The 23228-nt window shown below is 43.8% G+C and overlaps 1 protein-coding gene across 1 annotated transcript in view; it reads right to left on the bottom strand.

Moving 5' to 3' along the window:
• The window catches only part of MCF2 (MCF.2 cell line derived transforming sequence), a 60405-nt gene that overhangs the window by 19351 nt on the left and 17826 nt on the right, over window positions 1–23228 (bottom strand). Inside the window, exons 4-16 of the mRNA XM_074834747.1 lie at window positions 21974–22064; window positions 14867–14986; window positions 13657–13773; window positions 11711–11860; window positions 8793–8917; window positions 8201–8315; window positions 7712–7831; window positions 6337–6528; window positions 4698–4889; window positions 4376–4547; window positions 1400–1488; window positions 758–846; window positions 454–520 (exon numbers count right to left, since the gene is read on the bottom strand). Coding sequence (XP_074690848.1) covers window positions 454–520; window positions 758–846; window positions 1400–1488; window positions 4376–4547; window positions 4698–4889; window positions 6337–6528; window positions 7712–7831; window positions 8201–8315; window positions 8793–8917; window positions 11711–11860; window positions 13657–13773; window positions 14867–14986; window positions 21974–22064 — 1639 coding nt within the window. The remainder of the gene's footprint in view (window positions 1–453; window positions 521–757; window positions 847–1399; window positions 1489–4375; window positions 4548–4697; window positions 4890–6336; window positions 6529–7711; window positions 7832–8200; window positions 8316–8792; window positions 8918–11710; window positions 11861–13656; window positions 13774–14866; window positions 14987–21973; window positions 22065–23228) is intronic.

Below are 23228 nucleotides of genomic sequence, written 5' to 3' on the forward strand. Positions count from 1 at the left end.
CAGTACGAGAAATTATGATTTGGTTTTTAAAGAAATGTTCTTTATACGTTCACAAACTTCATAGTATTGAGACAGAATCCTCCCAAGGATAAAACACAAGCTTATTTCTTTTGTCTCCAAAAGGTAAAAGAAATTAGGGAACAGTTAAAAATAACAGCTTTCTGTACATTTTTCCAGGCACTGATAAAACTAATTACCAGTGCTTTTGTGTACAAACAGAAGGCTTCTCCCTCATTCTAGATGAAAAGCTCATCCTGGCACCAACTGTTCCTGCAGATGCCTCCAACAAAGAAAACCCAGGGAGAAAACTTGAAAATTTATGACTAGCCTGGGATCTGACAGTTTGGTAGAAACCTGCCTGATCACATTTTTGCTTAGTTTGATAGAGTGACAGGTACCCTTTTGTACAAGTCACCAGGGAACAGTAATGAGCAATCTGAAGAAGTCACTCACCGTTAAAACAGTGAACAGTTCCTCTACGTACACTCTCTCAGTTTCTATAAGCTCATTTATGACATGGCTAAAATAAAGAAAAAAAAAAAGTGTATTATTTTTATGTCTGTAAAAAAATCACAGGTAATCAGTGAGGTTCAACTAGCCCAAAACATGGTGTGATCTCATGAATAACCAACACAGGGATGATAAAACAGGCAAAAGTGCAAGAGATGACACCCAAGTCAGGTTGGAGGAACACATGGATGGGGCAAGGACTGGCCAGAAATAAACATCATTTTGAGTCATGTAAACAAAAGCTTACCCTTTTAGTATATCTAAGTTGTCATCACTGTCTGAAATGAAATACTGCAAGGAATTCCGTTTTTCCTGATAGTCATGCATTACTTCGATCTGGAAGAGAAATGGGATGTACTGGGAAGAGCTGCGTGGAGGTTACTGCAGAGGCAGGACGAGCCCAGCCCCTGATGTCAGCATGAGGATGAAATATGCTTCCTTTTAAGACATCCTTTGTGACACAAAACTTTAAAAGGGCATAGAGTATAATGGGTAGCCAAATATTCCCAGAAATTACTCTGCTACATAAAACCTGAAAATACTGGTAACATAATTCATTAGTGCAGAGAGCAGAGAACAGTTTCCACAGGGGAAATATCTGCAGATGGGGAGTTTTCCTAATAGGCATCACTTTTATGCAAAGAACACGTTCAGGGAATAACACAGAGGAAATTGATATCTATGACTTGGAAAAACAATCCAAGATAGATCTCAGGTGCTGGACTAATCCAAGTAAACCATACAGATATAAAAGGGGGGTTGTTTTGTTTGTTTTTAAGGGAACAAAAAAGAGCATCTTCAAATCCAAAGTCTAAGTACAACCAATTTTTAGAAGGGTTTCAGTTTTTCAGTGTATAAAACTCATTCAGATTTCATGAATAATTTTTACCTTGCGAGAACTTGGAGTTTTTCTTGATGTTTTCTTCCCAGGGAGAGAGAGATCAAATGAAAATTTCAAACTGGAATTAAAATCCACACCTTGGGTAGAAAAAAACATAATTATATAATGTACACCTGTAGTGAAGTAGATAGTTCAGACAGAAACTAGTAAATCACAGAGAAAAACGGGATACATTTTAAGAATGAATAATTAGTTAGCTAATACTACAAGCGAACTGACAAAATAAGGGTATCTATCTCAAACAACAATACTAATGCCAAATAGCACAAGCAACACAGGTTGTTATAAAGAGCATAAAGGAAAAAGTAATTGGAAAAACCAAAATGTACATTAAGTGAATACTGTAATCAAAATCTAACGAAGTCTGTGAAGCCTGTTGCAAATGATAGAAAACAATAAAATCAAACAAACTACCAAAAGGAACATCACCTACCAGGATACTGTTTTAAAGTCCTTTTATAAACATAGGCCAAGATGCTCAGCTAGTATAAACTATTTCTCCACCTCAGAAGAATTTGTTGATATTGTCAGTAAATAATCACAAGTTATAATACTTTGGGTCACAGAGGTAAATTAGAAGCTTAAAAATAAAACGTCAATCTCCCAGTGAGTTATATGACATCTTGCAAATACTTCTTACTCCCAAATAGTCAATATGGCAATTCTTCACCAAAAGGGTCCTTTCCCCCCAACATGAATGGCAATAATGAATTTCTCCAGCATCATGCTGGCTCCAGCCTCAGTGACAGCTCCATGTGCCAGGCTGCAGTCCCAGTGGCTGCACCAAAAAGAAACACATTCTCATGTGCAATATTCATCTTACTTACAAAAAGAAAAAAAAGAGGCTACCAAAGTGAAAAAAAACAAAACAAAACAAAACCAAAACCTGAACTAATGAACTATCTTTCCATTAGGGTGAAAAAAGGTATCACAGCACATATGAATGCAACAGCAGCTGTGTCTAGATTGAAGGTTTGAACAGTGCTGACACCAAGGAGCCACCTTTTGTGAAGCAGAAGATGTAGGGAGAAAAATGGATGCAGAGGAATGGAAACCCACGTGGAGAGCAGATGCCCCATCTAAAGATGGGGTTGCTGTAAGATAGAGTTACTACATATTATCACACCAACAAGGCCTTAGACCTCCACATGTAAACACGCCAGATGAGGAAAGAGAGAGATCTGGCTGCTGGAGAGCAGATCAGAGGCGTGCATGGGGTGTGACCCATCGCGGACGGGAAGACCCAAAAGAAGGGAGGACTTGCCAGTGGTCCTCCTGGGAGACTCCCATGGGGAGGAAGGGAGTCAGACAGGAGGTGGTCCCCGCTGCAGCTGGGTGTTCTGATGCAAGAGGGATGTTACTCCAGCACTCAGGCTCCGCTACACCCTGCCGTACCGCTTCTCCACATCTCACTATGCTTTATGGCTCAGGACAGGATAAGTTTACTCTTTTTTCCCCCAAAAAAAGTGGTTTCAAAATTAGAACCACATTTATCAGACAGGCTTCAAATCCAGGGCAAAGATGAAAGAGGAAGTGTCTGTCCTCAGACAGAAAAAGAAGAGGAGGGAAACAAAAGAAAGAAAGAAAGAAAAAGAGGACAAAAGTAATGTGCTCAGAGATGGTTTGGTTTCAATCCACGCCATAAAACCCATCCATCTCAAAGCACTCCCGGCAGAGCCCAGCATGTGTCTTTGACACTGCACATCACGCCAGCAGGCCTGCAGCATTTTGATGTTTTGTATCAAACAGAGGCCTTATTAAAAAGCTCTCTTGGCATGATCTATCCAAAGAGGAGCCTTTTGTCTTTCCCTGCTTGCTGGCTATGCTCATTTCAACACACTTGATCATCTCTTTCAGGAAGAGGATTAATGGAGGATACCTGTGCTTTGCAGGCAAGTGAGTGCCTTTGCTAGAAAAACGTGCATCCCATAAAGCCATGAAATAAGTCCAGCTGATTGATGATGGTCTCACAACATCCCACAGATGTGGCCACCCATTTAACCCTACTCCTTAAGTCAATAATTCCTCCTTAACGCTTTCCTGTTTCTAGAAAGCTGGAAAAGTTACATCAGGTAAAACGGGCAATGCTCTAGTTTAAAGACTCAGAGCTTTTTTCCTGATTGAGGAGTGGGGTTCAGAGGACAGTGTGGTCTCGTGAAGGTGGCATCAGCCTGGGAAGAGGAAATTTGGGATTTATTTGCTGCACTGGCCTGCATCTTGAGTAGCTTAATTCCCACATAACTTATCATATCCCTGGTTTAAAATACATGGACATTACTTTGGAATACTTTTTAATTCTGATACATACAGGGCTGCCAAGGATGAAAGTTTTAATGTTATCATTTAAAGCTAACATTGTGTCACATCCCATTACCAAAATCAGGGCGGAACATTCAGTGACCTCAGTTCAACCAGAATTTATACCCTTACAGGCATTAATTATTCCACAATTGGGATTTAAGGCAGACATCCTCAAGAAATCAAAGGGAGTTAAGCATCCAGCTCATTTCTGTTCATGAGACTTCAGTTCCTCATTTCTCCAAGCTCCTCTGCAAACATCACTCTAACTTTGTCAGTTCCAGCTCAAGACTGCCACAGAGAATAGGTAGGCTAATAGATTTATAAACCTTGCCCTTTTTCCCTGTAATACTAATTCACCAGTTTTCAGCCCAGTAGGATGCTTGTAAAGCAGAACTGAAAGTATGCACTCTTTACAGCATTCTTTTTTCACTGAGCAGGAAGTGAAAATAAATACCAAGCAATCAGCCCCATTCTTCACACAGGTATGGGGAGCTAGACACAAATTTGGAAAGATAATAAATCATCTCATATACATTTAGCATTATATAACAACTCTGTATCAGCCAGCAAGGTTTAGTTGGTTTCTCAAAACCGTCCTTAGCCTGACTCCCCCTGTCTCAAAGCAGAATTATCTGAAAATACCATAAGCTTAAAGTATTTTACCATGCTTAGGAGAGAATAATGGTGATTTTGATCTCGGTGGATTTTCTGGCCGAGGGGCTACTAATTGAACAGGCCGCACGTGTTTATCCAACAGCTTCTTGAAGCAAGATTGCCGATTCTCAAACATGCTTCGAACGTTTTCAAGCTTGACCTGCACTGACTGTATCTGGCACTGTAGAGAGTGAAAAAGATTTCCATGATCGAGTAACTACCATTATTTTGCACTTTGACCTGAAACAGAGGACTATAAAGCTGACAACACTGCAACACAGTCCGATCTTGCTTTTTACCTGTGTAACAAGGAACTGGAGGGGTTGCTTACCTTCAATTCAGATGTTAAGACTGACTCAAAATCGTAGTGTAGGGCTTGGGGATCATAGTTTAAGTAGGCTGAAGAGTTTTCAAGAAACTTTTCTATGTCCTGGAGAGCTTTCTGAGCGCCTTCTTTAGACTGGCACTTGTCCATCTGCTGATTGGCAAGCAGGTAGGCACCTTCGTCACAACACTGCAGAGCCTGGTAACAGCATGGGGCAAACACAGGGAGTGAGACCGTCAGTGGCACCCCTACTAAATCAAGGTTCCCATGAGGAATATCGTTTACTGGATCTGTACTTTCAACATGGAGCTAATTAGTACTCTAAAGACCTCAGCAGCTATTGCATTTTGATTAGAAAATAGAAAGGCCACATTTTTTCTGGAGGGTGACTGCAGTCCTCAACATACCCATCCAAGTTGTGCTCCTAGTTGTACCTGGATAAAACCAGAGGTCTAACTGACACAGCAGCACTATTCAGTGCATAGCTGAACAAATGATAAGCAGATCTTTATTTATCCAACTCAGAAAGCTGAAGGGGGCACTACAGAGTTTAAAAGGAGACAGGCAGGTTTCTTGAGATAAATGCTTGGCTCAGCACAGACCTGAACTGCGAGGAATGATCAAAGTAATTGCATTCATGTTTTTAAAAAAATAGGGATTTTAAATTGCAGTTTAAAGGTCGACATTTAACATGCACAAGTAATAGCTGAACACCAGGCTGGGGTCCAGCTGGCACTCACACACTGTGGTGAGCACAGGTGTGAGAAGATGCTGCAGCCAAGAACAAGAGAGGATCTCCAGTGCTGTGAACGGAAAGGGAGACCATGAAGAGCAGGACCACGGTGTGCTCCAGCAGAGCCCATGGGCTAGACCACTAGCACCAACCAGGACTGCAAGTAGCCCAGGAGAGGATACTACCCTGCAGCTGAGAGGTTGCTGAGGAACCATCTATCCCCACAGATCAGTGCAATGTTGAAGTGGAGCACACAGAGAGAAAAAACAAGTTCCCTAGTCCCCTGAAACAGTGAAAGGGAACAGGGTCAAACTTCATTGCTTCTCTTAATGGCCTCAAGCATATTAAAGCCATGTGCCTTCTGGCCTAATTAGCGTGAATTTCCCTAAATGAATATTTGATGCTGATTAAGATATCAAAGAACATTGGAGCCACATGACTCCACTTCCATGCTAGCACACAGCAGCTGTGCCTATCTACCAATCTGTCACCTTATTTTACAGTCAGCTATGTTCATTCTTAATAAATCGCTAAGAAAAAAGGGCTGGAGTTTATCTGAAAGTGTTACCTCTATTGCACTGGGTATGAAAACCTCGAAAGTCAATTAATACATGGAGGCAGCACGGCAGCATGACCAACTGCAGCAGCTGAACTTTGGTGTTCTGAATTGCCCTCTGGAGATGCCCACCTCTTTCTGCTGACTATTCACAGTACCAGCAGATATCTGTTTGCTAATTTAACCAGCTAAGCGAGGGGTGAAGCACTCTTCCAGCCTCTGGGGAACACTTTCCAACCACGAACTGCTGAAGCAAAGCTGCAAATTTCAGACGCTTCCAGCTAAGAAGTAGAGAGGCTAACCCCATGGAGAAGCTAACTATCTACTTCTCAACACACTGTGTCTCTGAACTCTACCTGCTGAAGGCGGGTATGAAGATCCAAGGTCTTCTGCAGTCGCATCTGCTTCCTTTTGATCTCATCAGACAAGACATCAGAATGGTGCCGCAGCTCGTTGCATTGCTGGCAGATTAAGTTGAGTGCGTAGTGATGATTTGCTGCTAGCTGGTGTCCATGCAGTATCACCACCTGAGCCTTCCCTATCAGATCCTTCAGTGAAAGGAAGAAAATAGCCTGCACATTTACTGAAATAATGACAAAATATCTACATGTAACAGCATGCCCTTTCTTGTCTTACCAGATTTCAGGTACACACGGAGATGACTGCCATTAGGAGTAGCCAGAATGGGTGGCTTACGCAGGATAAAATGGCACCTATCATCTGGGAAAAAAACTTTTGCTATCCAAAAAAGAGTATGAAGAAGAAAACAGTGTTTTACCAAACTAGCAATGCTGTGAATGGCTGCTGGCAATGTACTGCTGTTGTCTCCAGGAACTGCACTCTAAAAAAAATGCAGCTGATGTCCAGTTTAGGCACACTATGCTCATAAGCATGAAAGGGAATTTGAGCAGTTAAGGTTTATGGTTAAAACAAACCAGGCCCTTCACAGCAAAGCTTGATGCAAAGACCATGCTCACTTGTCTGCACATCTCGGTCAGTGTAATGGTTACATCTTCTCCAGGGTTGGCTTTCTGCTGGGACTGCTTTCCTGGTGCACCCCGTCTGCTTGGCTTTTGGTTCCTCTTCCCTCTCTCCACAAACATTTCTTCCAAATGGCCAAAAAGCTTTAGATCTTTCCCCTAGGACTCTTATTTTCAAAGAAGCCTCTGGGGGTTTTGTCCAGATCCCTCAGGATTTCTCCACTGGCCCTGGCCCACTTGCCAAGCACACCCCTTTACAGAAATCACATCCTCAGTTGGGCTTCCATGAATCATCTCCCTTCACTCTGCATTCCACTACATCTCTTAGTCTTCATCCATATGTTATGTTCAAATCACAGACACGTCAAGATAGCAACTTTTTTGCCTCTCCATGTGCCTGGTAACAAGTTGCTGCCTATTAGCACTGCTAAATCACTTAACATATAAATAATTCTTCTTCCAGCTCATTAACTCCCACGCCTCCCCTATGTTCAGAAATTTATCTGTTCTGGATTTTCACGGTGGCTCAGCAATTTATTTTAACTATGATAATTAAATATCCTGTTCCTGGCTTTCAGAGTGATCACAGCATTGCTGCACAGAGCAAAGACATAAAATCAATCCTTTTGTGCAGCCACTTACCAACGAATTACACCAGAATCAGGTAAATTCAGAAAGCACCTCCTACCACAAATACAGAATGTGCCTCTTGTGTTTCATTAGTGCCTCTTTCTGTGGAAGATTCTCTCACCTGAGCCATACCATCGAAATGACCCAGGTCCTTGAGCCTCTGTTTTACTTGGGGGACACTGTCACCAGTGTCGGGCACCTCTGCTTGCTGACCCATTAAAAATTCAATGGCATTCTTGACCTAGACACAAAGAAGAAGGCTGCTGCAAAAGGATACAAAGCATAGGCAGAAAATCATTCTCTGACCAAAATTAATCACACTTTAGCTAAGACTGCTAAATCCGATAATAAAACTAGTGTCCAAGAACTAATTTCTAAATTCAAAGATGCTTCTATCAGCAAAATTTATGCAACTGCAGGGCAGCGATACCTAAATTAGCTCTGAATGAGGAAGCACAGTGGTCTCCCCAAGCTAGCCAGCCCTGTCAGAGTCAGGAACAGCAGCATAAATTAAACACTCTCAAAATAAAAAGCATAAAATCTTCTCTCCTCTCCAATCCTTTTCGTCTCCAACTCCTCCTTCTGCCCATAGAAGTGCAGCTGATCATACCTCTTGAAAACTTTGCTCAAACTTCCACAGTTGTAAATATTGCTCCATTTTTAACTGATGTTTTTCCCAGAAGCCATCAAAAGCGGTCTCCATCTCATGAAGCTGGCCAAGTAACCTGGAGCACAGAAAAAGGACAGGGTTGGAACAACTTGCAAATAGAGGACAAGCAGAGACAGACAAGCCCTAGAGATCACCTATTCAGGTCTTTTGGATCCAAGCTCTCAGGAGAAGTCAACGGATGTGCATATATGACTTGTGAAGATCTCAGAATTTTAATAAAATCATCACTGCAGATGACAGCACCTGTGTGAAGCAGTTGTTGCTGTCCCCATTTACCTGAATGATGGCTGGGAGCCTGCCAGAGGAGAACCCTGCATCCGCTCCACAGCCTCATTGTATCAGTGGGAGAAAAAATCAGAGCAGGTCAAAGTCGTTTGACTCAAGTCACCCAGCAATTCAATGGGTCTAGAGCAAAACACTGGTATCTTTGTCTTTACCTGTTTGATACATGACCTAAACAACATATCTATGCTTAAATAACCTGAATGTTTCCACTCACAAATCAGACAAATTAGGAACATAGTGCACTCACCGATTCACAGTCTCCCAGTCCCCAGGCCTCTCGTGGTGCTGGTCCTGACTGCATTCCTCAGAGTCAGGCTCTTCAAAACTGCTCAAAAGCAAGTTTCCCTCTTTTGTGACTGCTGTGATATCTTCCTGTATAATGCAAAACATTTCTGATTCAAGCTACTTTTTGTCAGGTAAGGATAAGTCATTCTGTATTTCTCCTGCCTTAGTTTCCCTGTATGAAATGAAGCACTAGTATCCATCAGACCAAAGGACTCCCAGCAGATGTTTTAGCCCCCTTAATGTGGGGTCAGCCCCTGGAGCTGGAGGAGGTTGAACCAAGGACTCGTCGCCAGGCTGGCACACATGAAAACATCAGGCCACAAAACGATTCAAGAGGCGGAAGGACACACTACCACAGGTCTCTCCTGGTGAGCAGGGGGGCTTGTATTAGATACCTATCTACAGGTTCATGTATTTCATGTATTCAAGCAAGTATTTCTCCAGCTTGGAGGCTGTGCTTCTCCATCAAGGTCGTCACAGGAGGTTGTAGGAAGAGCATTCCACAGCGGGACAAAGCTGGGACTGAGACTGTGTGGCACCATTTACTTAAAGCCTCTATGTATAGAGGCAAGTCAGCACTTTCAACGTAACCTCCACTTAGGGAAGTGGAGTGTTGGGCTCAGCCCCAAAGCAAACAGGTGCATTTAGACAATTATTTTCAGGAAAAAAAAAAGAGATAAAACACAGACGTGAGAAGGAAGGCGAAAATAGATGTGGCTGATGAACCAAGTCGGAAGGAGCCCTGAAGGAGAGACCTGTGCATGGCTCCATTGGAGAGCCAGCTCCTGGAGGAGTAAAACCCCATCCTAGGAGGTGGCCAGATTTCTATTGCAAGAGAAACAACAACAAAATCACTTTAGGGAGAAGATTCAGAAAGCACAGACTTTTAAATGTCTGTCTACCCCAGATAGCTCACAGTAACCTAAACATAACAGCATCGTCAGGGCAGCAGCCCAGGAGCAGGAGGACACAGCCACAAGAGCTTCTCCTCTCCCACACACAGTGTCTGCTGCCGGTTTGCATCCTTAGCACTAAAACATCACGGGAGATGACCACAAGGCAAAAACCTCTGTCTCCTTTTGATACTACTACATCCAGGAAACTCAAAAGGGAAGAGGAATTATGCAGCATGCTTTAGATTGCAGGTGGCTGTTATTTCATCCTCTTACATCTCACTCTCCAGAGCCCTGCATTCCCTTTTTGATTCAGAGCCTTTCATTATACGTACGACAAATTAGCCTGACTGTCAAACAGGTGTTAACTTGATTTTTTCCCATTCAGTATATCAAAGAGGTTAAATTCTTAGTTACTCTGTCATTTTTTCATTGTGTTTGCAACCAGCTTCTGTTTGGTATCACAGCTACATAAATTATTCTGATCAACTCATTATCTGAATTCAGGAATCAGCTGTACCAATCTTGGGGTTGTCATGAGAGAGACAAGGATCCCATGTCTTGCTGTCACCACAATCTGTGCACAGTTTCTCATCTGCTTTCATCTTTCATGGTCTTAGAAGGAACAAAAGAAAAAAGCCAACGGACTTCATTTCAGTCAAAAGCCAGTGAGTGGGTTTGATATTTGAAATTAATAGATGAGGCATTAAAAGCAACAGATGCCTTGTACTGAGTACTGCTGTGCTTTATATGCAAATGAAAACACTTGATATGTTTTATTACTCCACAGAGGAAAGTGTGTATTACTGACTGGTTTATATACAGGACCACATTGTGTAGTCGGTATTTGCCCCCTGCACTTTGGCTATAGTCCTAAGCATGAAGTTTAAGTCAGTAAGTCATACTGCAATATATGTAGCCGTCGTTTTATACTACAGCTCTCTTCATTTACAAAAAAGAAATAAAGAACTATTGGCAGTATCTACAATGATACATTCTATACATACGCACATACATTTATGCCTACACACAGAACACTTTGGATGTCATATTGCATATTTCTTACAGGCAGCCTTATGGGAACTCACTGTCACGTGAATGACAAATGGCTATAAATGAAAATAGATACACTTCTTTGACTTATGTAAATGAATCCTGTCATAAGGCAAAGGAGCTCATTCTTCAACCGCACAGCATGGCTATTAACACAGGAATTGTTTCTGAAGCGAGGGTTTGGGGACAGGCCTGTGCTGTCCCCAGAAAGATACAGGAGCAATAAAGACAACAGCTCGATATAGCAGCAACTGGCTGCACTAAAGCTTCCACTAACTCCTAGAACAATATTAACCACAATCATAAATAGCTGAAAAAAAAGCTTAAAATATTAAAGACACAAATGTTGTTTAAGATGAAACATGAAGGCTCACATGAAGACAGGGATCATGAGTGCTCTGTACCATGTGCTTGCACAAAATCTGCACCTTGGATGCTCTCCAGCACAGTTCCCTGAAGTCCCCCCAGGGAAGCTGCATCAGGCAGAGGGACCTGGGGACAAACCACCCCTCCAGACCTGCTGCTGATCTGTGCATGCAGGTTCCTTCAGCCGTGGGGGTGAAGCAGAGAGAATCTCACTGAGGGCACGAACGCAGAGGTAACAAAGCCTCCCACCCACCCTCCTGCCAGCAAGACGTGCAAAGCCCACGGGAGGAGCATGCTACAGACACCAACTTCTGCAGCCAGCAAGGAGACGGCAGCTGAGACAGTTTGCTGGATGCTGGCAGGGTAATCTCCTTGAGTGGATGGCAAATGTAAGGGGAACATACAGAAACAGTCATGCTGTGTTTTATTTTGTCTGTCAACACGTACACATGCATGGGAGGAAAGGAGGAGTGGGCACCAAACGAACAGGCAGTCAAACCCCAGAAATCCCAACTTGCTGAGCAAATAGGGGCTGGAAACCCGTGGTGGAGTTGCTGATGAGACATACCTTGAGCTGGTAGTACTTTTCCGTGCGCAGGGCCAGGATGCGCTCGATTGAATACATGTCGTCCGGTAGCTCGGTCTCTGCCAGTTCCGTACCAAAGGATTGTAACATCTGTGCAATTTCCTTCACGGTTAGTGCAAAACTCTCTATTGCCTGGTAGGAGACAATAATTGCAATCGGCTTGGGATTCAGGGTATTCCTACAGATCATTAAGACTATATGAAGAGCCAAGGCTGCGATCTGCAGGGGAGCCTAACAGCTTGCTCTGTGGGAGGTGGGTGGGATGTCCACTGCAGACAGAGCTGATGTGTGCTGCGGTGCATCAGCTAGTGGCCACCAACACATGGCCAGGTGGCTTTTAGTGCAGTCTGGATCCATAACAGGGACTTAAATAAGGATAGTTTGGGGCACGCTTTGTTTTCTGCTGCCTGTTCTTGTGCACTCTGAGATTTTTTCCTACCACATACTGGACATCTATAGCAGAAGCCACTATAGGATCCATCTTGCAAATTCCTGTAATTCCTCTTCTATTATTCCTCTCCTCTGCTTAACCCACACTGGGAAGCACCTCCAGGTAGTAGGGCTTTGGAGATGTATTTGACTTCTTGGTGATGGATGTTTCCAGCTTTGCAAGCCTGAATGGCAGGTTACAAGGCAGCCTGGCATCATGGCCACCTCATCCCCAGCTTCACTAAGAGGACAAGGGAGGGAGACAAGCAGCATGCAGGAGACAAAGCGGAGACAGTGGGATGGAAATGAGTGCTGTTGGTACCTCCCCAGCACATCCCAGACAGCCAGTGGGAGCTCTGGCACCAAACAGCTCCCACACCACTGGGCAAGGTGAGGCTGCACCAGCCCCACTCACAGCTCCAGCTCTGCTCTTGAGAACAGGGTAATATAATGTGATCAGTTACATTTGAGTTTATTTTTTTAAACAGTGTGCATTTTCCATGGAAATTTCAGGAAATGTTTTATAAGCACACTACAAGGGAATTTTGAGAGAGGCTTTTCATATGGACACTTATCTACCATATGCAGCTACGGTCTAGAAACTATCTTTTTCTTCGATTAACAGTTTTTGTCATTCATTTTGTCATTTTTGTCTCCAAGTGTGAGAGCGATGCCATTATTGCTTTAACACATCATGCAAAAGAACAAAACTAGGAGCCAAAAATTTTAAAAACTTGTTAATTTGGCAGTGAATCAGCGTAAACTGGCACAAAATTAATGGCACAAGCAGTATCTTGAGTTATTCCAGCTACAATGTCTTGTGCTTTTGTCTTTATACTGAACTCCACATCTGCTGGTGTGGATGATGTTGCAGGCCAAGGGGCACTAGGATGTCTGGTACATTTTTCATTAGTGCTTTGATTTGTTTGGAAGGTAACCAGGAATCCAACCTGTCATTAATCTGGGAGACAAAGTCCCACTGAAAACTAAGAGTGTACAGGAAGCATAGAAACACATGGCAAGGCGCAGGTCAGGGAATTAAATGCCTGATTCCTGGCAATATTAAAGGAAAATTCTTGCAAAGAAAAAAAAAACAAAAGGAAATTTTCTGAATTCTCTGCATTCGGTCAGTATGCAGAAAGCAGTCTCATTGCCCTGCTTCCCAAATACATCTGTGATTTTAATCACATGAAGCAACCATTTTTTAAAAAAAAAAAAAAGCCTATTTTTGTGTCTACCATTAAGGGAATTTTAATAAAGACTTAAGAAAACAGATCTTTTGGGAGCAATTTCAAAAGCAGCCTGTGAGAGTTAATCATCCAATTCCCTTATAAACCCATCAAGTGCCTAACACCACTTGACTCCTCTGCAAATCTGATCAAGGAAATGTAGTTGCCTTCAGAGGTTACTTTCACCTACCCATTGCTCATTGCCTTAAGAAAATCTTCCTCAATCGATCCCAAACACCCAAGAGCCCAGTGCTCAGCCCCGGTACGTACAGTCCTGAAGATGACCCACTCGCTGTGGCAGTACTCCAGGGTGCCTCCAAACTCCGGGGTTAATTGCTGTTCATCAATGTATGTCAGCAGGTCGCTAACTGAGCTCAGCATAACAACCTACAAACAAGGCAACACCGTTGGTTGATCATCACTTCTACCCAAGTCATACACAGATCAAGCCTACAAATCTGTTATGTATCTAACAATTGGGTTTGCTCTAAATATTGTTTTACAGCATGGCTTTCTTCTTATGCTTATGGCTTAACATGGCTTTTATTTGATGTATTTGACCATTTTTGTAAGCCAACCCTGATCTCTTCCTTAAATGCAAAGCACAGTGAGATGCTGCAGTATCTGACTGCAGAACAGAGCTGAAAGCACAAGTAATGCAGGTTTTTGCAAGGGATGACCAGTAATCTGTAAAAACAATAAACATTTTAATAAGTTATGAAGCATTGGCCAATTTCACATAAATAAATACTCATGAGTTTTTGTGTCTCTTGATCTGCGCTGGGATAAGTCATGAGTTTTCAAAGCTGTGCAAATGACTATCATTTTAAAGTGAAAAATGCAAAGTTTGTGAAAATAATATTATTTCCTAAAGGAAAACACTGGTTTGTTTTGTGCATTTGTACTTGCATCAACCTTAGATTCCATAAAATAAGTTTCTTCTCTTAATTATGTCTCTCCATTTCTCATTATGTCCTATAATCAAGGTGGCTTTAGAAGTCTTGGAAACTTTGACTTAAGAATATAAAATCATTTCAGTTGCTATTTTAGAAACAAATACCAACATGATGTTGGTATGGAGTTTACACTGAGATGAAAATGGCAGTTATGGGTGGAATTCATAGCAAAAGCTTCACTAGATGTGTCTTTTGATTTTTCAGACATTAAACAAATTCCTGAGCATGGTGTTATCCTCCACAGAAGCATGCAGCCTATATGGGGCATGAGGACAGGCTGAGAAGCCCACCACCCACTACCATGGACATGCTCTGTGGGGAGCAAACTGTGCACAAGGGAGCTGAAAAACACTACAGGAGAGATTTAATGGAGAGAGATCTGGTGGAAATAGGGCATTTCTGGCAGAGACACTCTAGTTAGTCATCACATAGGTGCTTGCAGAGTGGGACACTCACACCCTGACCCGAGGTGTGCAGACAGCCTCCAATCACACACACAGGCACAACACTCGCCATGCTCATACCGGTAACTTGAGCAGAAAATCCTCCTGACTGAACCGAAATCCGATGTCAGTGAAGGTGCGCTGGAAAAACCCAGTGGGACGAAGAACCATCACTAAGTGCAGGTTCCCTGGGAAAGATGCCTGCAAGGCAACAGGGACAACATTCAACGTGGGGACATGGCTTTAAAATGCCTTGAAGAGAGGGGAAATTGTTCAGATCTTAGTATTTTTTTCTGATTGCCCCGATAGCCTTTTCTTATTTTCAAAACAGGAGGGAGACATCATAAGTGGTTTAGAGATATGGGACGTAACTGCAGGATGATTGTCCAGTCCCACTTTCCTTTGGATCATGCAGGAGTTCAGCCAGGCACCTTGGAGGGCCACTTATTATAAACTTTAATACTATATATTGTGTTCAGCATTACAACTTGTGGAGTTGAAATTATGACTTAGCAGGGAACAGAGGGCTGGAACATTGAGAGGAATGACAGGCAGATCAAGGAAGCAAAATTTATTGCCAAACTTGCTAATCATCCCATAACTGCATCAAGCATACTCTTCTTGTCCCTGGTAATTACTAGGCAACATTTAATTTGTGGCAAGAATTTGGAATTTCCTGTCTACACTGCTGGAGCCTTTTTTCAAGCATATGGTTGGCAGGTGCGTTTTTAAATAGATCTGTGAAAAGGGTGCTTGAGAATGAAAAAGAATTTTTAAGAAAGTAGGATTCATATCATTAAATTATGGATAAGTGCATGATGCAAAGAATTGAGTTAATTAAGACATATGATTTACTCTCAGATCCTGCCAGGCCAGGTTACATTTCTCCATATATTCCTCCTTATGTTATCCTCCTCCATGAAACATGATAGCAGTATCTATACCAAGGGTGAAAGTAATGAACATGTTTAGGTATTTTGTACTGCAGGGCACTTAATCTATGTCTTCAAAACAAAGATTGCTCCCATAAACATGCATTAGTGTTGTTCAAAAAAGTCAGATATTACAGTTGAGCTCTGACATCCATGAACTGCATTGTAACTCATTTGCTATGTTTTCTTGCATAGGAGAGGTCAGGTTGTGGCTTCCTTTGCCCACAACCCCACTTAGAAATGGACAGTGACTTTTAGGTCCAAATAAGCCACATGAATTTAATATATTGATCTGCCGTTATTTTAAGTAGGAGCAGGGGAAAAAAAAAAAAAAAAGAGAAGTTAATGTGAATGAAGTGCCAATTTCATACCCTTTGGAAGTCAACAAGAATGGTGCCAGGGACAAAGATTTGGCATTAGAAACAAGAGCAAACCGTTAAGTAACGGAGACGCTTGTGCTGGCTGCAGGCCCTGGGTGCTGTACCTCTGTTACACAGCACCTGGTTAGCACACAACGTCTCGGAAGTGGCTGCTGGCCCCAGGCACACAGCGGTGTACCCAAAGAACCAACTTCCAACCCCATCAAACCTGCAGATGGGCCAAAGGTCTAAACCTGGCCATGGAGTCACCAGAACTTTGCAGCTCTGAGACAGGTCTTGCCCAAGAAAGTGTGGGCGAGAGGCTGCAGGAGATCCAGGTTCAGCTCCCTGCTCCAATACCTGTTTAATTAGCCCAGCAAGGGAAATCAGCTCTCCTGCAAGACAACCCCGGGCAGGCCCTCCAACAGCCCAGCTACTAGGCACAGCTCTGAAAAGAAACCCATCTTGGAGACCCTGCTCAGGTCAGGATTTTTAACTTGAGCTTCCCATATTACTAGAAAGAAAATCATCCACAGGTTACTGGATATCTCCAAGGAGTTGGAGGGGTTCCTCACATTGAGAAGAATCTCTGCCTGGGATGCAGAAAACCTCACTGAGGAAAGCACCACCAGAACTGGCAGAGACTTGTAGACATTTTGAATGAACTGAAAATTTACAGCATTAATATTTCACTGGAAAGTCTCTGGCAATCTCAAAACTCATCCTCCAGTGCATCCCAGAGAAGCTGGCTGCCTGTCCCACCTCACCATGCTGGCTGTCTGTTGGACTCAGTAAATGCTGCTATTGCTCTTTCCAGGCCTGTTGGCTAACCTGGCTAGTCCTTGACACTCTTCATGCTCCGGCATGTCCCATGGCACTAGGACATCCCAGGAAGAGACCTGTCAGTCTGTATTCACTGCAGTGTCATGCCCATCCCTGCAGAGCTGCAAGTCCATCATGTCATTCCCTCACGCCCACCTTTACGTCCATGTTTGGCTCATTTTACATCCCGGTCATTTCCCAGTTGGCATTTCTCTGCAGACAGGACCTTAGTAGCATCCCCCAGCAAGGTTTCAAAGATATCACCAAGGAGCCACCACGAGCTGCAAACCTCAAAGGATAGGATGCTTTTGCTCCAAGACAGGCCCTGCACTCCTGGTGTTAATGGCTCTAACTGACTCGAACCAAAGCCTTGTGAGGCCAGTGGTCTTTCTTGCAATGCTTTAAAGGACCTCAGAGGTGCCATTTTAGGTCCTTCTGCATGGTTATGAGTCCATTGTAGGTGAATCCAATAATGAAGTCCCACAGAGTTTGGGGAAAGTCACTGTTTCTAGTTCAGAAACACAACAGTGTGTTCAGGTCTCTGAACTTTAGGCTCCTACCTTGACCCCTTCCTGAAAAATGCATCAGGAATATCTTTAAGAAGAACAACCACCCAGAGATGCACCCTCCCTCGGTCTTATCTCATTATTTTGCTCCATCCTCTGTCCCCTTTAACCCTGTTTGGCACTTCAAGCAGAGATGAGTCTGCTTTGCCTTCTCCTACTCCTTCAGGACCTTTGTGGCATGCACCTTTCACGTGCAGAGCAGAATCCCTGGTGGAGGGGCCTGGGTCTCCAAACCATATCGCCCCATGGGAACCTGCAGACTTTGAAAGCCTTGTCCTACAAGCCCTTGGGCAGGAAACGCACAGCTCCAGGAAAACAGAGCAGCGATCAGGAGGCAAGCAGAGCCGCCTGCCAAAACTACACCGCAATAGCGACAAGGTGTGAAATGCCTCTCTGAGAGCAAAGGTGCCTTTGGACACCTTTGGTTTCGTGAATACAGGACACCAACATGTTCCACACAACATACAAGAATAGCCCATAACCTGGCACTCGCATTCTTCTGCCACATTCAACACAGGGGCAAACTCTTCTTTGATCCAACTTTATGCTCCATACACACACAACTGTAACCCTTTTGCTCCTTGATATGTTTCACCTTAGAGGTGGCTGGGTTTTCAGGACAGGTGATTTGATTTCCATTCAGTTTAGAAAGTGTTTGGGGATTTTTCAGCTGATCTTATACATATAGGATCAAGGTCAGCACTTTAGAGTAGCTACAAAACAAGACATACAGCTTTGCAAATGATACCTAATGTATTTCAAGTGTGGAAAAAACAAACAAGACAAAAAATAAGCTTGCAGAAAAACAGCCACCAATCAAGCCATGTCCTGTGCCCTCCTACAGACTTAAGCAAAAGGATGAAATGTTAAAAAAAAAAAAAAAAATGTATCTCTCTCTGTATAAAGAAAGAACAATAATTCCTCAGAGATAACATTCCTGAAGAGACTATATCTTTTTTAATCACTGCTGCAACTTTAGTTCTTCTAAAGGGCTGAAGTATAGGTAAGTTACCTGCAAACTGAACTCTAACGATACTGAAGGTACTGCTGGAAAAAACCCTTCCCCACAATATAATCAAGAAAGCAAAGACAAAAGGGTCCTTAATCTTGACTTATGTTTTATCTTATTATTTATAACACTACAAAGAATCTTGTGCATGTCACAAACTTGGGTTTATGTAACAAAACACCTTAAAAAACCCTCTGAAGCATTTGCCCTCTGCTATTGCTCTGCAGCATATCAGGAAACGCAGAAAACTATCAGCGTAATTCCACTGATTTATCAGGCAGTTGGCAACATTTCACTACTATTAACTATCTCACTGACCAAAGACCATGCTCAGAACATTCTCCCCCTTCTGAGGACACAAATGTGTATACCTTAAGGCCCCAGTCAGCAACTTGTTCAAATGCACGCTCAATTATAACCATGCAGACAGCCCTAATATAATCAATATAGATGAACTGGGCTAATACAGCACAAGAAAGGGTATGCATTGAAAGCAGCACAGTTATTACCTCTTTAGTGAATATCACATCTCAACGCATTTAAAGGGGATTTTTCCTAATTTTAGGAATTCAATTTGCAGAGAATATTCTTCCCTGCTTTTTATTCATGAGGTTGGAAATCAATAAACATAAAGAACAAAATACTATCTGCCAGTAAGTTTGTTTCTGAGCAATGGAGACTGAGGCTAGAGGTCCTTATACAGGTGCTGAAGTGAATGACTTTCTGCTGTCCCTTAAAGGAAAAGTCATACAACAAAATGCCAGGTACTGCTAATTTGAGCTGTAACTTCCCCCAGAGCCAAAATGAAACTCCAAAGCGCTCCGCTACCTTTATTTTAGCCGGCTGCATAATTAACCCCCGAAGATGCTGTTAGCATCGCTGGTGCACCAATTCTCCCCAGGGCCCCCTCCCTGCGAGAGGCTTCCCCTTACTGTAGGAGCAATAAATCAGCCTTTCCCACGCCATCCCAGAGCTGCGCTGCAGGAAGCACCGCAGGACACCGATGCCCAACTAAGACCCAACCGTGGCTACTCCCGCACGGAAGATGCTACTAAAAACGCTCCCCGCGCTGCGCCGTTAAAATCGCTCCGGGCAATATTCCCGCTCCCTCCAGCTCCCCCTCTCCCACCCTCCCGGTGCAAAAAGGCCTCTGGTGGCCGCGATTCCCCCCCACATCCTCACACCCCCCCCCGCTCCTCCCCGTCCTTGGGCGCTGCGGCGCCGGGCCCGGAGCCTTACCGCATCCCTGCCGGCCCGCCGCCCGCCCCGCCGCCCGCCCGCCTCCGCCATCGCGGGGGGCTGCCACCGCCGAGCCCCCCCGAGCTCGCCCGGCTCCCGGGGCGGGCAGAAAGCAGGCAGGCAGGCAGGCAGGCAGCCCTGCCGGCACCCGGCTCCCGGCTGGCAGCCCCGCTCTCCTTCCTAGCGCCGGGCTTGTTTTTAAGGTGGAATGCCAAAAATCATCCTGCAGACGGGGCCAGCGCCTTCCTTCGAGGATTGGGCTCTCAGCTGAGAGCTTTTACCCTCCCCCCCCCCCCCCCCCCCCGCCCCCCCAGCATTATCTCAAAGGTACGTTTTAACGTTGTTTAGGATTTTGGGGGGGGGGGGGGGGGCGGGGAAGTAAGGAAGGATGCTCCTGCCAAAACGGGAGGCTTGACCCTGGCAGCAGGGCCTCGCTTCCCAGAGCAAATAGTGCCAGCCTGAGCCTGGTTTGCCCGTGGAATTACAGACGTACACAAAGAGTTAAACGAAAATCAGTACAGACTGATACAAAATTTTTCTGGATCAGATGTACAACCGCAGAGCTGCAATTGCATATACACATGCTGAAAAAATAGGCCACTCTGTGTATTTCAAATTCAGCTTATTTGCACTTCTTTATTCCAAAATTACACAAAGATCAGAAAAAATTTTTTTTTTTTTATTGCAGCATAGGTCATGATCGCAAAGAAATCAAGATTTAATCTTTTGTGTTAGCTGCACAATGGCAAGTCCAGTCAAACGCTTCCTGGACACAAAGACAGCCCTTGAGGACCAGACCTTCATTTTAAGGCAAGATTCCCAAGTCTTAAGATTTAGTGGACACAGGTTTCTTGCTTGTCATTCCTCTTTGCACAGAGCACCCCCATGTTATTTACATGGACAGCCCTGACCCTACAGGCTAAGTCACTTTTCTCCATGGACACACAGCGCACACAGGTACACAAATTGGGTGTATGCTCCAAGGTCACACAATAATTAAATTTTCTTATTAAACACAAAATGAATGACACTTCTGTAGAAGCTACAAATTAGGACAGAGTTTTTTCACATTTGAAACTTCCAAACTATGCAAAGCAACTACATCACCCTTAAAGGAGGCTCTTAGTCCTAGCACCTGTTCAGATGCTGGCAGCTGAACTGAATTTTGATGATCACTTTAAAGCACTACTTTTTAAATGCTGCTTCTTCTCTCATGGTATGCTAACCACACTTGGAAAGTCAGTTTATACCATTCAGGAAAATCAGAACCCAAAATACTGACAGTAGTGTCTTATGCACACTGCAGAAAGGTAAACCTCTCTTCCTTCTTCTACAGGATGCCTACCAGCAAAATGCCATCAAAGCCAGACATTTTTAATGCTAAGTTCAGCTGTTCCAGTATTAACTACTTAAAATAGCGTACGATGTAACTTTATCAGATCTAACCAGGATCAGGGAAGAGCTTTCCTTTTCAGTACATACTGTTTACTTCATTCTCTACCAGATGGATCAACCTTTAACTGTTCAGTGATTATAAGCAGAAGCAAAGGCAGTAACAATACGCCCAGAATATCTTCATTGACTTACCCACATGGCATGGTCTGGTTAGGAAAGCATTAGCTCCTACCTATCCATGCATCTATAAACATGACTTTTCTACACCTGCACGCGCTACTGTAATACCATGCTCTGATTTCGTAAGACACAATGCATTGCTGAGTGGCAAAAAGCTTACTTTTAAGATATATTCAGAGAGAATATGTGCTAATGATGTGTTGCACATAAATATGTGTAATAGATATTTAAAATACATGAATGCATACATACGCATTTAAAACAGATTTTTCCACCCATGCCCACGTACAAATGCTTGTGAAGCCTGTTTTAAGAATGTAACACTTTCTGTCACTGACAATTAGGTAAAATATAGTCTCACTAATAACCAGTGTCTAGAAAAAACATACATGAAGCCAAATTCTCCACCCATCAAAAGCATAGAACATGGCTCAAAACACATTTGAACCACTATGAAAAAGTACAAAAACAAGCAAATGAATCAGTTAATACTCAAACAGCTCATTTACGCACTCAAATGGGGCATAGAGCTATGCCTGAATTAATTATAGGGCCATAAAACAAAATACTACCTAGAGAGAAAGCACAAGCATCATTGCTCCTGGTTCCCAGTGTTTTCTGAAAGTGATACATAATAGGCACAATGACTTAGTACAATAAAAAAATTAACATTAAAGAGGACTTACTGCTATTTTTTGGAGAGTCGTTTTGACCGATGTCCACGTGTCCAATCTTCTATCCAAGATTAGGATAAATTTGGTGTCAGACTCATGTTGACTATGAGATAAGAAAATACCAATAACCAGGTAACATTTTGCGGGAATGTGACTCTGCTCCCCAAAAAAACCCAAACCCAAGAACACAGCATGCAAACTACACTTTGACACTTCCACGATTGCCAAAATTCCCTTCGAAAAAATTTCCCTGAGCAGACTCTGGCAAGAAATTTGGGAAGCTCACCTTATGGTTAGCCCAGGGTTAAGCATCACCTTTGCATTGTGTGGGAGGTGGAGACAACAGATTGCCCTTGAAACCTGCACTGGCCTTGAGAAGGACTCTGTGAAGGTCAGAGGCAGCTGTGCTCCTGCTGAGCAGCTCCGGGGGGCCAGGAGCCTCCACCAGCCACTGCCCCACGATGCATATCCCTGCCCTCACCGCTGAGCTCTTTCCTCCGAGGGAGCTTGTCACCCGCTTGCCCAGGTTACAGCAACCAAGTGATGACTCCTGGCTTGTTTTGGCACAAGGCAAGAGAAGTGACACCAAGCCAGGGAAGGGTGATGCCAGCCTGGCAGCAGGAGAGCGGGAGCTGGTGCCGAAGCAGGCTCTTGGGGCTTCCCCAGCACCTCCCAAGGCCCTGCTAGAGAGGCAGCGATTGCCGGGAGGCACTTTCCAACACACTCCGGTTCATTTGGCAAGCACAGGCTTCCTGACATCTCTTTTGACATCCAAATCCTTGAAGTTGCTTTGAAATCCCCAGCCTTACCAAGCGAGCCAGCAGTACCAGGGATGCCCAGTCTGGCAGGTGACCTAACACGACAGTGAGCTCCTGTCTGTAATTCAAATATTGCCTTTCCAGACTAACTGGGTACAGCTCAACCAGGCTCAACCCATGACAGTACACACTTCAGGGCAGCCAGAATTACCAACTGGACTCATGTTTGCACACAGGTAAGGGTACGCCAGCTTGTAACCAAGTCCTCTGATGTGAGTGTATTTACAGGAGACTTAGGTAATATTTACAATATTTATTTTGCGGATGCTGAAACAGGATAGCCATGTCCCACGCCACCCTATCCGGGCATCTCAGTGCTATGGAGAGGCTCCCAGTACACGTGCTGGATCTTGAGAGCTGGGTCGGGTGTCTGCACTGGGCACGGCCCCATGCAAGCAGCCTACCGCAAGCACCGTCTTCAGTAATTCTTGTGTTTGGCAAGTGAAAAC

This window comes from Strix aluco, chromosome 10 (genome assembly GCF_031877795.1).
Source record: "Strix aluco isolate bStrAlu1 chromosome 10, bStrAlu1.hap1, whole genome shotgun sequence".
Classification (NCBI taxonomy): Eukaryota; Metazoa; Chordata; class Aves; order Strigiformes; family Strigidae; genus Strix; species Strix aluco.